The 16530-nt window shown below is 55.3% G+C and overlaps 1 protein-coding gene across 1 annotated transcript; it reads right to left on the bottom strand.

The window, feature by feature from the left end:
• Window positions 1-4980: 4980 nt before the first annotated feature.
• C10H11orf24 (chromosome 10 C11orf24 homolog) lies at window positions 4981-14150 on the bottom strand. The gene is made up of 4 exons (XM_010956754.3): window positions 13992-14150; window positions 10781-10978; window positions 7091-7264; window positions 4981-6368 (listed from the first exon to the last, which is right to left on the bottom strand). The coding sequence occupies exons 3-4, from the start codon at window positions 7164-7166 to the stop codon at window positions 5251-5253; spliced, it is 1194 nt and encodes a 397-aa protein (XP_010955056.1). The 5' UTR covers window positions 7167-7264; window positions 10781-10978; window positions 13992-14150; the 3' UTR covers window positions 4981-5250.
• Window positions 14151-16530: the final 2380 nt, after the last annotated feature.

The raw sequence follows: 16530 nt of genomic DNA, 5'->3' as shown, positions 1-16530 counted from the left end.
CCCAAAAACCTGTTGAGATGGTTGCCTTGGTCACTGCCCACGTGCTCACCTGCCTTCCTTCCTCAGCCCTCCGCCACCGGACTTGGCTGGGGCCACCCTCATGAGGCCACCTGGGACATCCTGGGACGAGCAGTCCCTCCTCTGTCCCTTTCCTTCCTGACTGACTCAGTTGTCCCCTGCTCCCTCTTGAAACAGCCTCTTTTCTCAGCCTCTTTTGGTGGAAGAAGATGTGCTTTCTCCCCCTCCCCTGCGAGACCTCTGAGCGCTGGGGGCTCCCGGGCCAGCCTGGTCTCCTCTCCTGCCCCTGACCATCTCTGTGCTGGTGGCTCCTGATTTCCCTCCCCCATGGGGACCTCTCTGAACTTCAGACTGGCATCCCATGTCCTCCTGACGCCTAACAGACATCTCGGCCTTTACACATCCACAGAAGCACTCCTGATTTCCTGCCCACCACCCACCACCCACCGCCCCGGTCCTCCCGTGTCCTTGAGCCTCATACAAGAGCATGGAAACCGGGGTGACATCCCTGGGGGTAAATCGGGCTCTGCCCCCTACTGGCTGTGTGACACTGGGCAGGTTCACTAAAGCCCCCAGCCTCAGTTGCCCCTCTGTGATCTGGGGGATGGTAATAAGGAGGGCACTGTCTCACAGGGTCATGGATGAAAGGATAAAATGAATCAAGGAGTAAGGCACTGAGAGTCAGGAAATGACATCGTCGCCATCCCAGGTCATCAAGCCACAAACTCAGGGGTCACCCTGGCTTCCACTTTGTGCATGTGAGGTGTGTGTAAGGAAACAGTGGCAGTTCCACTGACTCAGCTTCCAAAACATGTCCCCAGGTTCATGGGCATCTGTCTCTCCATCTGTGAACACACCCTGGTCCAGCCGTGTCTTGGCTCCCTGGGGCAGTGGAGCAGCCCCCCAGCCTCCCATGTGTGCTGCCCCCAAGTCACTCTCCAACCAGAATGATCTTTCGCTTGAGAGACTTAAATCAAACTCTACCTCTCCTTTCCTTTCTCTCCTTCTAACTTTTTATTATGGACACTCCCAGGCACACACAAACACAGAGAGGAGAATGACAGGTGATGAGCCCAGCAACCATCTTCCATTTTCAGCAATACTGTAGTGTGTCTGCCCCCCACTCCCCCGTGCACCCCACACAGCACATCACCTCATGTCCAAATACTCCAGTCAACAGAGTAATTTTTAAACCCATTCAGATGACATTATTCCTCTGTTAAGAAACCTTCCTGGGCCTCTACCTCCTCTGCCTGACCCTGACCCTGACCTGTCCCCTCCCACTCCACCTCCCCTTGCCCGCCTTCTGTTCCTTGTCCTGGGGCTCTGCTCTCTGTCTGCCTGGGTCCCCCATTTCCCTGACTTTTCATGAATGCCTCCCACTGGCCACGTGTGTTCTCAGTTCACCTGTTTGGATTTTTTCCCTAATAACGGTGAGAAGCCAGTGGAGGGGATCCAGGCTGGGGCGTGTCATGGCCTGGCTTCTGTGGGGGGATGAGTTGGGTGGCGGCAGGACAGTTAAATAAGATAAGAGTTACAAGGCACTCAGACCTGATAAGTGAGTAAGTGATAACTGATAAGTGAGTAAATTCTCAAAAACTATTAGCTATTATCAGTCCCTGTGCTGGAAAAATCTTGGTCCCTTTTTTTAAGCAAAGTTGTCAGCATAAAAATGTTGAGTGTAAGCACGCTTGCCCCAGGCAACCCAGCTGGAGGGGTTCCGGGATGGAAGCCCACGGGTGCATATGGGCGTTTACTGCTTGCTCCCTGAACTCCTGGCTTCCCTCTGTGGGGGGACGGTTATAGGCACAAATGACATAATTCCAGGGAGAGCATTCCTTCCCACAGTAGAGACCGGTCTAGGCGCAGTGAGTGGGCGAATTCCTCTGGTGTGCAGTGGTCTGAAAGGTGTCCGGGTGCTAGGGTTGCTGGGCTGGGGGGGGTCCCCTTGCCCCGGGGCAAAAGTTGGGGGGCTGGTGAAGGGAGGAAGGCATCCAATGTCTCTGGCCAGGGCCAGCACCCAGGGCGAAGGAGGAAGACTTGGCCACCAGGGGGAGCCCTTGGACTTTGCCGGTCTGAGGATGCAGGGCTGCCCCAGGAGAAAAACTTGCTTGGACAGTGACCTTGGGCAAGTGACTTGGACTTCCGGTGCCTCGGGTTCCTCACTGTGAAGGGAAGAAAGCCTCTTTTGGAGCCAAGCCCAGAATTTGGCTCTCTGTTCACCTTGGCCTCTGGCACTTTCCCCTCAGACTCTCCTCCTTGCAACAGGGACCTGCCCCTCCTGCGTGCTGGTGTCACTCTGTGCACTGAACCTGCCACAGCCCCTGCCGCTGGAGAAGGAGGCTGAGTCCCCTCTGCCGCAGCCTCGCCTGAGCATCCCAGCAGGTCAGGTGCCTCCCCTGTGCACCCTCTCACTTCCTCATTGCTTCTTGCTCTCACCCACACCCAGTGAGCTGTTGGGGGGCAGCTTCATCTCTGAATCCCCAACTGGTTGACAATCAGTGGGCACTGAATGGGCCTGCTGAGCTGGGGCCCACCCGCCTGGCCCCCTGCAGCCTGGTGGCCTCCAAGGCCGGGAGGGCCTGGGGCTCAGACATGTCGCCCTCCTAGACTCGCCCAGGCCTGCTGGGAGGGGCCCTCCGTGGTCTCCAACTCCTGCGAGTTTCTTGAGACTGGCTCCTTCCCTCCAGCTCTGCTCAGCCGGGATCCTCTAAAAGGTTTGCCCTGGCCTAGAATGCTGGGAGGAGCAGTTTGTTCTTTATCCTCGGACAGGCCGTTGGCAGGGAAAGGTGTGGTCATGTTTGTATTCGGAGGGGCCCTGGCTGCAGGGTGGAGCACAGCTGGGCTGGAGCTGGCAGTTGGTGGCAAGGCCCCAGGCAGGGTGGCAGGGAAGGGGGTCCATGCTGGGGGGGAGGCCCACTAATAGGAATAGTTAGGATGGTCAGTTGGACTCAAGGATGATGCACCAACTTCTGGCTTAGATAAGCAGCGATGCCTTTGGTTTTAGGAAGAACCCCGAGGACCAAACACATTCCTAGGGGCCCATTTGGCCTTGCATGTCACAAATCTGTGGCCCCCAATGGAGACAAAATGACGGTGGATGGTTGGAACAGGACCCTCAAGGAGGGAGGGAGGGAGGGCACAACCAATCCTAGGGACGAAAGGACTTGGGAGTCCTGGCTGAGGCAGAGCGACAGGCAGGCCCTGTGACACCCTGCCCTCATTCCTTGGAGGTAGGGGTGCCAGGCAGAGGCCCCTGGTCACAGGCTAAGGATGAAAGCCAGCCCTGTGGGTTGCCCCTTGTCCTATGTCCCTGGAAAGGAACAAGGCACCCAGTGTGCTGTGGCTCACGTGGGCCTGGGCTCTGCCTCTGTTGGGGAGCCTGTCTTTGACAGGTCGTTGGGGTGATGCAGGCAGAGGAAAGGCATTCCTTAAAGCCTCCAAATTCTCTGCCCTGATGTGCAGAGCTGCCTGGCAGCAGGTGGCTTCTCAGACTCCAGGACAGAGCTGCAGGCTGGCCTGGAGCTCAGATCAGTGAGACTGACACCTTCCCAGCCACGGTCAGCACCAGCACCTGTGGTCACACAGCAGAGGGGCTCAGGTGTGCGACGGGTCCGCAAGGGAAGGGAGAAACACAGGTGCACAGTCTGGTTGAAGCCCAGCTGTCAGGATGCACAGCACAGCTCAGAGACAGGTAGAGGTTTTCGGGCAGGGAAAGGGGGGCTGCTGGGCCCACTGGGCCGACCAGTGAGAAAAGATGGGCCGGGGACCCCACACGGAGCTGGAAGATGGGTGAGGACTGTTCTCTGCTCCCTACTCTGTATGTTTCTCCACTCTTGACTCATGTTATTTCGACCGGTTTGGGAGTTTACTTTGTTTTTTATTACAAGCCATTTGAAATCCTTTTTTGGAGGCCGAATTTAAATAGAACCTGGACGTCTGCAGTGGGGAAACTGGGGACTCCAGGCACAACGGTCTCCTCCTTGGGGTTCGGAGCAGTTGAGAAGTAAGAGTCAGCTCCCTCCCCCAATCAGGCCAGGCACCGCACCCCCCAGGGCCACGACACATGTGATTCTGTCTCCCCATTCCACAGGTGAAGAGGCTGAGTCCAGAACAGTCCGCACTTGTTCCAGGCCCCACAGTTCGATGCCGCAGACCTGGCCTGAGAACCCAGCCTCAGGCGGGGTGGTTTAAAAGACAGTGGTTAAAGCGAGAGCTGAACTCCAGAACTGGGTTTAACCCTGACTCTGGCCCTCAGTGGGAGTCTCCTACGTGTCTCAGTGGCCCCGCTTTTAAAGTTGGGTCACCACCACTGATCTACTGGGGTCGGGGGTTGGGGGGCTGAATGAGTTATGTGCGTTAAGCGCCAAAGACAGCGTCTGGCACGGGACAAGCACGTGGTGTCAGCTTTGAGGGCTGCTGGGGATGTGAGGCCTAGAACGTGGGGCAATCGTCCTGCTGAGGAGGGGTCCCTGGGCTCACTCGGCCTTGGGGCTCCCCCGGGTTCCAGGTGACCTGGGGCAAGGTGCTAGTGATGAGTGTCCTACCGCACGCACGAGGCCAGTGCACAAAGTGAGGTGTGCGGGGTCCCTACGAGCCTGGTCCGGGCAGATCCCGGCGACCTGGCTACGCCGTGCAGCCCACGTGAGTGGTTTACAGGCTGTGTTCGCTCTCTCGTGTCCAAACCAGGCTCCCGCATTAGCCACCTACTAGTCCAGAAAAAGGAGGCTTAGAGGAAAGGGCCCCTTCTCCACATGGTGCCAGAGCCCCTCAAAGGCTGGAGCTCCTCCTGCCCAGCGTCCAGCAGGTTTGGGCCTAAGAGCAGAACCCAGGAGAGTGGCAGACCTCCTGCGCCTCCTGTTAAAGTAAACGTTTATGAAAACACACCCTGGGACATGCATCTTGAAAAGGCACCCCTGGGTGCGATGAGGGTTGCGCCCACACAAATGGGGAGACACAGGCTGAGCAGAAAGAGTCATTGCTTTAATTCAGGTCAGGACCCACGCCCCCTCTCCACTCCATGGCGGAATCCCTGCCTGCTCGTCGACACGATCGTTACAAAAATAAATATGAAAAAAGCGGCAACTCTTTAGGGATCGTGGAATTAATCTGACAGCAATTAAATGTGTTTAAGCATCTGGCACGTCTCCTAAATTGCACCAAAAGAATCTGGAAGCACTTGGTTTGGTCTCAGAGGCAAAATGGAAGGAGGGGAAGGGCTCGGCCCCGGCCTCACATCTCCGAGTCGGCGTACATGCCATTGATGAGATAGTCCACCTGCGTGTAGTCCTTCTTCCTGTAGCTCTCGTAGGCTTGCAGGGCAAAGAGAACCAGGACCGTGATGAAGAGTGTGACCCCGAGCAAGAGCACCGCCAGGAGAAAACTTTTGTTCACCAAGGACTGGGCCAGGGGCTCGGTGGAGACCACCAGGTACCGGCCTTGTGTGCTGAGCGGGCCCACATCGGTGGCTGACACCTTGGAGTCCCCTGAGCTCCCGGGGGTCGGCCCCAGGGAAGCAGTACCAGGTGTGGTTTCTGGCTCGACCTGCTCCGGGGTCTGAGTCGTGCCTGGCTCCCTGGGCCCCGGCGTGGTTCCAGCAGGGCTTGGCTGTGTCGTGGGGGTCGTGGCCTCTACCTCGGGGGCCAGGCTGGTGTGAGATGCAGGTGCTGGCGCTGTGCTGGCAGCTGGCTTGGGCGCCTTGGTGGTGGCCCCCGCTGTCGTGGACCCAGAAGCCAAGGAAGGGGAGGTGGGCTCTGGGGTTGCATTTGGGAGGGTGGGTGCAGGCCTAACTCCTGGGTCAGCCCCAGTCTGGGCCGTGGGCATCTGGACAGTGGGCCCTTGTGTGGACACATTAAGTGCTTGGGGACTCGGGGGTGCAGGGCTGGCTGTGGAGCGGCCGGGTGTGTGCCCAGGACTCTCCGTGCTCAGAGGGGTGCTTGCACTTGCCAAGGTCGAAGCAGTGGTTTGAGCACCCGTGGTCGGTGTGGGCGTTGTGGAAGTTGGCGATGTGCTTGGCAACATGCTGCCGCCGGGTGCCCAAGTGTGGGGTGTGCTGTGGGCGTCACTGGAGGTCGGGGTCTGCGACGCCAGAGTGGGTGGCGTGGGTGGCCTGGAGGAGGCTCCGTCCGGGGTCTTTCTCATTGCTGCTGAAGTGGCCGTGTCTGTCCTGTGTGTTCTCCCTGCTGTGACCACGGCAGAGGTGGGGTCACCTACCCAAGTCCCTCTGGTCAATGTGGGAGACGATGTCACCAAAGTCATTCTTTCAGTCGTTTTATCAAAGACTCTTGTAATCATTTCCTCGGATGAAGTTTTCACTGAATTATTCCGGGTCTCGTTGGGGACTGAGTGCCCTTAGAGTCAGAAAAGGGAGAAAAAGAAACGCTCATTTTCCATCCTGTGCAGGTGGATTACTCAGAGATCGTCTTACTTTGCGGCCCATGGGGCTGGCCTGGGCAGCTGTGTGGGGCCGTTCTTCTCAGCCCAGCGAGAATAAAGGGGGTGATGGGAGAACACGCTCCCCTCTCATCTCCTCACTGCACACGTCTGGTCTGCAGCCCCTCCGAGAGGCACTTGGCACTCTGATTTAAAAACTCCTCTGCCCTTTCTGAACCCCAAGCCCATTGAAGGCTTAAGAGCTTCACTCTTTGATCCAATTCCCAAAACATCAGACAAAGTCTCACATTACAGGTGTGATTCACCATTAAAAGAAGCCGCCAACCACACGCCCAGGTTTACAAAGCAGATAAATCGTTGCCCAGATATTCACACCGTACAAGAATTCTTGGCTTTAGGAAGGGGCTCACAGCAGGATTCCTGCAGATGGACACTGCCTGGCACTGAGTAGAAGTGCAATTAAATACCTGACGTATGAATGGACAAGCTCCACAGTGAAGATTAGGTTCATGGGAGAAATGAAACTTGGCAGGGCCAAACAAGCACCCTCTCGGGGCTCAGAGGCCGAGTCCCTGGTGGCCCTGGAGGAGCTTGGCCTCACAGCCCCTCCCAGCCCTGCAGCCGGGAGCGCCAGGGCTCCTGCAGGCCTGTCCAGCAGTCACACAGCCTTCTTACTTACGGGGCTGCGGGGGCGCCACCTGACTTTCAGATAAGGGCCAGGAGGAAATCCAAAGGAGCACGAGGGCTGTCCACATCTTGCAGGTGAGCCCGGAGCAGGGCTGGGCAGTCCCCGAGGCTCCCAGCCGGCCGGTCCTCAGGCTGATAACGGTTCCCTGCTACTTGGCCGAGGGATCTGTGATCAAGAAGGCGTTTGGTCAATAACACACGGCCCCGTCTGGAGCACTGTACCGGATTTGGAGAGCTCTCGCAGGGCCCAGGGTGCAAACCAAGCCAAGCGTTTCCACCGGGACCTGGCGCTCAGGAACAGCCCAACACATCTCAGCTACGTGTCCTGTGATCCGCCCAGTGCCTGACCCAATTTTACCACGCATCTCACTATCCCACCCCAGAGTTCAGAGTTTGAAAGAGAAGCAGAGGGAGGGCCAAGACTTGGCCGCATTCACGAGGCCACGGCCTTCCAATCACCGAGATCTGCCAAGTCTTCCTCCTTAACTTCTCCCGGGGCCTGCAGGACCCAACCAGGCCCAGTGCACTTCTCTGCACCCTGTGATGGCTGACCACTTGGAGAGGTGCCACTGAGCCCGCCACCACGTGGAGAGGTGCCGCTAAGCCCGCCAGCCTCGCCATCCCCGATCCACCCCCATCCACCCAGCACCCAGCACCCAGCCACCACCCGCTCATCCAGCGCTCCCCGAGTGCCTGCTCATGTGCCACGCAGCGCACTTAGGACGAGAAGATGAAAGCCACACAGCTCCCTCCCCTGGGGAGCCTGCATCCAGCGGGAGACGCAGAAAAGAGGTCACTGCAGCCAGTGTAAGCGCTGAGCCGAGGCATGACTCAGTGCTGGGAAGCCGGGGGAGATGGCATCTGGGCAGGCCTTGAGGGTAAGCTGGAGGCTGGTCCTCTGTGAGGAGGCCCCAAAGGTGGGTGGGAGATGACAGGGTGCTGCAGGGGCCCAGATGAGGCACTGAATTCAGCTGACAGGCGGTTGGAGGTGGGGTGCCAGGGATGGTTCCTGGGCTGCATTCTGACAGATGGATGGGGTCTACCTGGTGGGGAAGGGGGTGGGGAGGCCAGAAGGAGAGAGCAGCAGACGACAGCAGCAGGGCCAGGAGCCAGTGCGGAGAGAACTGGGATTAAATCAGAGAGAGGCGGGCTGCCAAGGGGCAGCTGGATTTTGGTGGTGGGGATGGGAGCCCCTCCAGGCCCGAGGCAGAACTGTGACAAGTGCATGAAGGTGTTCCAGCGAGGGGGCCGGCATGAGGGGCCCAGTGAGGAGGCAGCTGGGGGGTGACACAGGCAGGAGGGGACAAGGCCCCAGGAGGCTGAGAGACTTAGAAAGGGGGTCACACAGAGAGACAGAGGGCGAGCTGAGAGGACCTGATCACAGAAGCCCTGCTGTCTCTGAGAGTGACAGTGTGACTGCAGAAACTTCCAGAGATGCCACCACAGCGGAGCCTCACCAGGATGAGGCCTGGGTCCAGCCAAAACTGGCCTCCCAAGTGCACAGGGGTCTCCCCACACGGACCCTGGGTGTCTGCCACATGCCGGCAGGCTGGGGGCCCTTGCCACAGGGGAGCCGCGGGGCCAGGTGGCCTCAAGTGTCCCATCACTTCATGCCCTGCTGGTCCTGGGTGTGCCCTGATCCTGTCCTCAGCCCCACCTGTGGGGCCCAGGCCCTCCCTGAACAACAACCCAGCCTAAACACTCGCGATCCGTGACCAAGCTCCCCAGGCACACTGGCAGCTTGAGGGCAGGCGACAAGATGGGGCTTCCGAGGTGCCTCCAGAATCAGTCCTTCCTGAAGACACCGAGGCCCTCGGTGTTTCCACCTGCCCTCATTGAGAAGCTCTTGAGTTCCATGGGACGTCTTGGAAGGGAGCCTTCAAGTGGCTCTGAATGAACCGCCCTGACCGGCTCCTTCCCCGGCACGGACACTAACCGCTGCCCTCCACGGCCCTGCCACCAGGCTGGCTCCCGCTGACCAGGGCCGGCTTGCTGGCTTCCCAGCCCTGAGGGTCACCTTCAAGCACTCCCATCCTGGTCCTGCTCCATCTGCCACCCCACGGCTGCCAGAAAGGTCTTTGTAACCTGCAAAGCTGAGCCTGCTTCCACTGCTTAAACCCCTCACTGTCCCAGGGTGACTCCAAAGCTCCTTAACGTGGCCGAGGCGGCTTTCACAATCCGACCCCACCGGCCTCTCCCCGATGCTCCCAGCCCCTTTCCGCTGGACCTGTGAAATCCCAGCAGCTCCCAGCCTGGCACCCGGCTCAGCCTCAGCACCCCCACCCCACCAGGAGCGCCTCCAGGCCTGCTGGGAGCGACCCCAAAGCCCCCGCGCAGCCTAAAGGGACATCTAAGGGTGGCTGTTGGCCTCCTGTGAGCAGCAGGGACTGCTGTAAAGGGCCCCGAGATTGGAAAACCCCTTTGGGCACAAGCTCTGCTGGAGGCTGGCGGCCTCCCCAGTGCTCTGATCCTTCTCCGAGAGTCACTAACTCGAGTTCAGCCTCAGCTCCCCTTTCCTCCCACGCTGCCCGTAAGGACCCCGGTGTCTTTCCTTGGCCCTACAGACCAGATTTGCGTCTGTTTTCTCAAGTGCAAAAGGCATTCTTTGTCCTGACAGAAACAAGTGGGGGTGGGGTGGGGAGAGAAGAAACAGACCAATCTCATGAGAGGGAAGGACTCAAACGGGAGGTTCTGGCACCAAGAGCACGCGCTCCCCACATCAGCTGAGGCTCACGCAGCTGGGCGCTCAGTCAATACATGGATTTAAATGCTCTTTCTTGGGCCAGTCACGTTGACTGAACGCATTTAAAATGCCACCACCACTGAGCCCAGCGTGCTCCCTGAGTTTGAGCTCTGGTTCCGGGGTCTGCTGCGGGTTGGGGATGGGATGGGGCTTCCTGAATGCACCCCAGGCCTTAGGGCCTTCCGCTGACCCCTCACTAAAACCCCTAGGCCAGAGTCAGCAAACTTTGTTCTGTAAAGAGCTAGATAGCAGATATTTTAGAGTTTGTGAGCCAGATGGTCTCTGCCCCAGCTACTCAAGTCTGCAAAAACAGCTCTGGACCACAGGCACATGATGGGTGTGGCTGTCCTGATAAAACTTTATTTACAGAGATGGGCAGCAGGCGGGACTTGGTCCACAGGCCGTAGTCTGCCAGCCCCTCCTCTGGGCTTTAGCAAACCTCGGAGCTGATGCTCCAGCTAAGGCAGGAGGAACTGATTCAAGGCACCAAATGGGTTTCCTTCTTCCTCGCCCTGGAGCAGACACAGACTGTCTCATTCCCAGTCCTGGGACAGCTTCTAGTCAGTTTCCCCCTGGGGCGCCTTCTGCTATGAGGCACCCCCTCCGCCCCCTGCATCCGTGAGATGCAGCACCCCAGCCTGTGCAGCAAGGGCTCCCATAGTGTCACGACATGAGGCCCAGAGAGAACCTCACAGAAACAGAAGAGGGCCTGGAGGACCACATGGTTCCCCCCTGCCACCAGTCCACCAGAGAAGGCAGAACCTCTGACAGTGAAATGCCACAGACCAGGCTCTCCTGGTCCCTGGAAGGCTCAGCCCTTTGATCTCCACTGTCTTTCCTTTGTCACCCTGACCCTGCAAAGCCCCCTCTGGTCTCTCTTCAGGCTCACTGTCCTGTTACTGGGCAGGCGGCTCTGCCCGCAGGGCCTTGGACACTCACCAGAGGCAGGTGCTCAGGGCGCACCCCCAGGCTGGGCCATCTTCCTTGGAGAGCTGTGGGCTTGGCACCGTGTGCTCGCCGGGCGAGGTCTGGCTTTGCAGGAGGCGAGGGCAGCTTTGAGGGGCACTCCCTGGCCATGGCACGCTTTGTGGCACATACGGGACGCAGGCAGATGCTCCACTCTGCTAACAGATGCATCTAGGGTTTGAAAAAGAGTAAACACTCTTGAGGAAAAGCAGTGGAGGGGTGGAAATCCAGTGGGAAGGAGGCACGAAATGACAGCATTCACTAGATCATAATACTGGGAAAATGACAATGTATATCAAGATTTTCAATGTCAAGACTTCTGATGCCCCACTTTCTACTGCTGGGACTTCTTCTAAAGAACCAATTGGATGGATGCCCAAAAATGCAGACCTACAATGGTATTCATCACCATCATAACAGTAGAAAGTTGGAATGGTTACATAAAATATGGTCTCATCCATATGTAAAATGCTATGGCAGCTGTTGAAAAATATACCAACGTTCACATATTGACATGGGAGGAGGCGCAGCATGCATCACTAAGTGAAAAAAGCAGGTTGCAGAGCAGCATCCACACCATGATCCTAGCTTTATTTATAAACATTCATCGACGGGTTTGGAAAGATTTACATCAGAACATGAATAATGGTAATCCCAGGAGAAGGAATTGACTGATGATTTCCATTTTCTACCTCGTATCACTTTTTTTTAACAAGCATGTATCACTTTTGGAAAACGCTTCTCAAAGGTTCCAATGAAAGAAAACAATGTCTGATGTTTAAGTACTTTGAACTAGCAGGAAGAAAGGCACAGAGGCATCTCACTCGATAGTTTTACAGGTAGGGATGAATGATTTAGAGAAACTGCATGATTGACATACCAGGAGATGTATTTTTCTAGGAGCCAAGCAAAACTTTGGAAGAGTTCAGGAATACAGTTGTAATATAAAGATATTAACCAGCACAAATGACTCTCTCATTGATGAATATCTAATGTAAGCCCAGGAGATTAAAGAAACCCATCACCTCCTAGAGTGGCAGGTATTAGCAGGTGGTGATGCCTGAGGACCACCACCAGCCTGCTCTCTATCACAGACACCCACATGCACACACAGCCACACATGCATACATGCACAGCCACACACACATGCACACTACTGCACATACATGCACTCTGCCACGTATGTGTACAATCACATACACAGTTACATACATGAGATGAGTGTGCACATGGAACATCTCTCTAGAGCTATCTCAGGAGACGTCTGCTGGATTCCATGATTGCTTATTCACTCAGCCAATGGGGCCGGTGATCACTCCTATAGAACCAGGAATTGGCCACCGTGTAGAGTCAAGAACAGGCCCTTGCACTGTGACATCATCACTCTGGTATGGTCCTGCCTCCACTTTCCAACAGCGTTGTCTATATGCCAAGATTCCATGTGGAGACCTGTGCTAATCTTTCTAAGTTGGCACACAATGGACAGACCATTAACAAGACTTAGAGAGTAATAGTTTCCCTTGCAAACACTTTCATGAGCCTAAAATGAGGGTCTGGCCAGTTATTCTCATCTGGTGCAGGGAGACTGGGCAAATCAAATTCTCAGACTATAGTCGGTGAAAAGGAAAGGGACCCTTGGGGCAAAAGGGTATAAGCAAGAAGGATTAAGTTAGTAGCAAGTGGGAGGGCAGATGGAAAAACAGGAGGTTAGACTGCTGCTGGGAGTTCCCCTTTGTCAGGGGTCAGCTCCCCAAAAGTTCTCCAGGGAAGGGGCAGCACCCCCGAGTCAGGCAACACTCTGTTAGAAAGGCACCCTCATATTGTAACTCTGGGCACCAATTTCATGATCCTTTTCTGGTCCTTGACTTTGTGATGCCTCTTAACACCCCCTGTCTCCAATTTCTTGTGTCCCCAACATTGGCTTGATTGTTAACTCTTTTATGAAACTGTTATATGCAGGGTGCTGTATGCAAGTTACATGAACTCAGACTCCAAATTGCTTATTTTTTCCTGGATTACACAGGTTCCTGGGTCCAACACAAGGGTTAGCCCCCACATTTCATCACACTAGCAACATTTATTGATCAGCAGCAACGTGCTCAGTAAGTCCTTACCCCAAGCTGGAGGAACTATACATACCAAGGAGTAGGGACTGCGGAAACAAATACAGGGCAAACCACAGATACTTGTTCTGACACGTCACCTGGCTGAACTTTGATATCAGAACCCAAGGAACACATGCTTGTGGTTCTGTGTATATAGACATTGTCCTGTGGTCTAAAGGATGTGTCTTTGTGGCAGATGGGAACCTGGAGCACTAGATAGCATCTTAATTACATTGCTTGCTTCCAGGTTTCTGGAAGTTTTTGTACCAGGTTAAAAGCCTAGGTCTTGCTGGCAACGTGGGTAAATGTGATACCTCTGTCCATTAGCAAGTCTGCCGTATAATCAGGAAATCTGTGTTGAGATTTTAGAGATGCTTCTTTCAGGGAGAAAAAAAAAGTGACTAAAAGCAGATTTCTAAGTAGATATTTATATCGTGGCACTGTGTGGATGCTGACTCCTCATATTAGCCTAACACCTCATGGCACACACTAAGTAGCCACCTAGACTCACATGGGGGAGGTAGGCAGGTAGATGGAAATGCACAACCCCCTCCCAGGGAGAGAGGGCCTGGGGGAGGCCTGGGCCGCCTAAAGGGCTAACTCTTTCTTTGAGGGTAACACTTCCTGGGGCCCAGCCTTGGCCCGGCAAGACCTTTTAGCTCCCCAGCCAGACGGGAGTGTCCCAACTTTCCCCTCCTCCGCTCCCTAACTGGACTAACCTGGGCCTCTTCTTCTCTGGTTTGGGATCCTCTTAAGCCCTCCTCCTGCCTTCTGCCTCTTGGGCTCCCAATCATGCTCCTTCCGAGTCTCGGTCCCCAGTTGACTCCTTCCTCTCCTATCCCTCACCTCCAATTCTCATCATCTTGCACTTGTGTCCCCATTCATCTTTCCTCTTGCCCCCTCCTCTGCCTCTCGCGCCCCCATGAACCCTCCTCCACCCCTCGTGCCCCCATGGACCTTCCTCTGCCTCTCGCGCCCCCATGCATCCCTCCTCCTGTCCCCCACTTCCCTCTCTCAGCCCCAAGCCAGTTCAGGCAGTCGTGACAACAGCTCCCCGGACCGTAATGCGGGCCCCTTACCCGGGCGCGGCAGGCCGGCGGCGGCCCGGTGGCCCTCGGGCGCGCCCGCGGTCCGGCGTGGGGACGTGGCGGGCAGTGCAGGCGCGCGGATGCCAGCGGGGACTGCTCAGGGTAGCCGCCCCAGCTCGGGCCCCGCCCGAGCCGCCCCGGAGATGACGTAACGGGGCGGGGCCCCGGAGGGCGGGGCAGCCTCGGCCGGAGCTGGGAGCGGCCCGGCAACGCCGGGCGCTGCAGGGAGAGAGAGCCGGAAGTGGGGGCGTGGCTACAACCGGGCCCGCCCACCGCGGGGGGCTCCGGCTATGTCTCACGCGCGGCCGGAAGCGGCTATTTCGGACTTGTCTTTGGGGGAAGTGGTGGTTCCTGTGGTTCGACTGTCGGGCTGTGAGCACCGCCTGTAGCGACCCAGGTGCCGCGGCTGGGGCAGGGTGAGCTGAGACCTACCCCGACTTTGCCACCTACTCGCCCTTCTCCCTCAGACTTTACCGAGCCCCTGGGGGCCGGACCTAGGGGATCCTGGGAGGAAGCAATAGTCAGGGTGGCAGCCAGCGTGTTTTGAGCGCTTACGACGGGCCAAGCCCTGTGCTTGGTTCAGTGATTTACCTGTAGTTTCACTAATTTAATTCTGCAGTAGTACTGCGAGGCGCTTCGCCCCCGTCTTACAGACACTGAAAATGAGATTCGTAAAACGTTTTGTAATTATGAGACTCAGTAACAGTGGGGCAAAACGGAGTGCAGAGGAAAGCTTGTGGGACTTGACCTTCGTTAGAAATAGACTTTGTAAGTTACTGGTTTTGTGACTGTATCCTAATCTGTGTAAGCCCTCAAGTCCCCCCAAGTCCAAACCAAAGCCTGTCTGTGAAAGACGATCTCCATGGGAATAAGCCAGAAGGCTTTAATTTCAGTTTTATAACCTGCCTTGGGGCCCTGGGCTAGGAAACTAAACCAGACACAGAAAACTGAGGGTGGGCAAAGACAGGATCAGCTGGCCAGCTCTGAGCTCTGGGAGCACCCGAATGTCACCATCCAGTTCAATCTCGTGGTTTCACGTTGTGTAAAACTTACCGTGCAAAGACAGATTTGCTGAGACAGGCAGATTGGAAGGGTTTGTGAAGACAAGATCCTTTTGTGTTTGCTTTAACTTCCCCAACTAGCTCAGGTCTAGCATGAGAAGTGCAGTATCTGTGTTCAATTCGCAAGTGAAAATACACCCCAAAAGCCAATTTTTTAAACTTGTTTTGCTTTGGGGGGACATAATTAGGTTTAGTTTTTTTTTAATGGAGGTACTGGGGATTGAACCCAGGACCTCGCGCATGCTAAGCACTCATTCTATCACTGAGCTATATCCTCCACTCAAACGGCCAGTTTTATTTCTGTGCTTGCCCTCCCCAAAATCACTTTATGTGATCCTGTGTTTTTATTTCCTCTTTGGTAAAATCAGGACAGTTTTTGCTGCTTGGGCTGAAATTACAAAGATAAGACGTAGCTCTCCTTCTCAAGGAGCTCATAGGAGGTGTCTGCTGTCCCTCCATCTGCTTTTGTAATAAAGTTTTATTGGAATGCAGTTACGCCTCTGTTAGATATTATCTGGCTGCTTTTGCATTGCAAGGGCAGAGTCGAATAGTTGGAGCAGAGACTGTATGGCTCACAAAACTTAAAATATTTACTGCCTGGTCCTTTACAGAAAATGCTTGCAAACCCCCAGTCTAGGGTGTTGCTGGAAAATGGGTTTTGGACAGCAGTGGAGATATCTCGCTGAGATGATCCAGAATACGGGGAAACTCATTCTCTCCTAGGGGAATCTAGCAACCTGTGGTGGATGGGGGTCATGTGACACCTGACGTCCATTGAGCACAGCTCTGGGAACTGCATAGCTGCTTCTCTGCGGAGTGTTGTGAAGAGTAAACAGGCCAGGTGAGCTGCTCTGATAGCAGTGGATGAACTGAAGACAGAGGAGGATCCACTTAAATCCTCAAGCTGTGTCTCTGGGCACAGATCCTCTCATGCTTCCTATGCGGAAGGAACTAAATAACAAACTCGGCTTGGGCCTCTTAGTTGTTGACTTACAATGTTATTTGAATGTAAGGCCATGCTAGGTGCCACGCGTGGAAGTTAGGGCTCTGGAGGAACACTGCCAGGCTTCAAATCCTGGCTCCTTCACTTTTGAGCTGAGTGACAGCAGGCAAGAGGCTTAGACACAAAGGATGAACTCTGTTCCTCAGTTTATCCTACAGTCGATTCCCATGACTCCTGGTAGTTTTGTTTAACAAAGTCTCCATGAATGCCGACGTAGTGAATACTGAACCCAGGGAAGAAAACGAGACCAGTACTTCCCCTCACGCTCTACCCTTTCTGGTCTTTATTAATCGAAGATTCATCTTTCCACTCTGAACACAAAACTAAGGACATTAAAATTAGAGAATCTTTAGAATAAAAATGGATAATTGATGAGGACAGGCATATAATTATATATGCATTATTGGGTTGATCCTCCTGACCTGTCACTTGTAATGTTCAGAAATATTAATTTGCCTTTCAGATA

This window comes from Camelus bactrianus, chromosome 10 (assembly GCF_048773025.1).
Source record: "Camelus bactrianus isolate YW-2024 breed Bactrian camel chromosome 10, ASM4877302v1, whole genome shotgun sequence".
NCBI lineage: Eukaryota > Metazoa > Chordata > Mammalia > Artiodactyla > Camelidae > Camelus > Camelus bactrianus.
This window is presented reverse-complemented; position numbering and strand designations above follow the sequence as displayed.

Bases quoted from the DNA above. Each gene is read 5' to 3' on its own strand.
- C10H11orf24 (XM_010956754.3), bottom strand. From the start codon at position 7,166: ATGTGGACAGCCCTCGTGCTCCTTTGGATTTCCTCCTGGCCCTTATCT. The intron at 6,369-7,090 runs GTAAGTAAGAAG...TCTGACTCTAAG, and splicing joins GGTGGCGCCCCCGCAGCCCC to GGCACTCAGTCCCCAACGAG.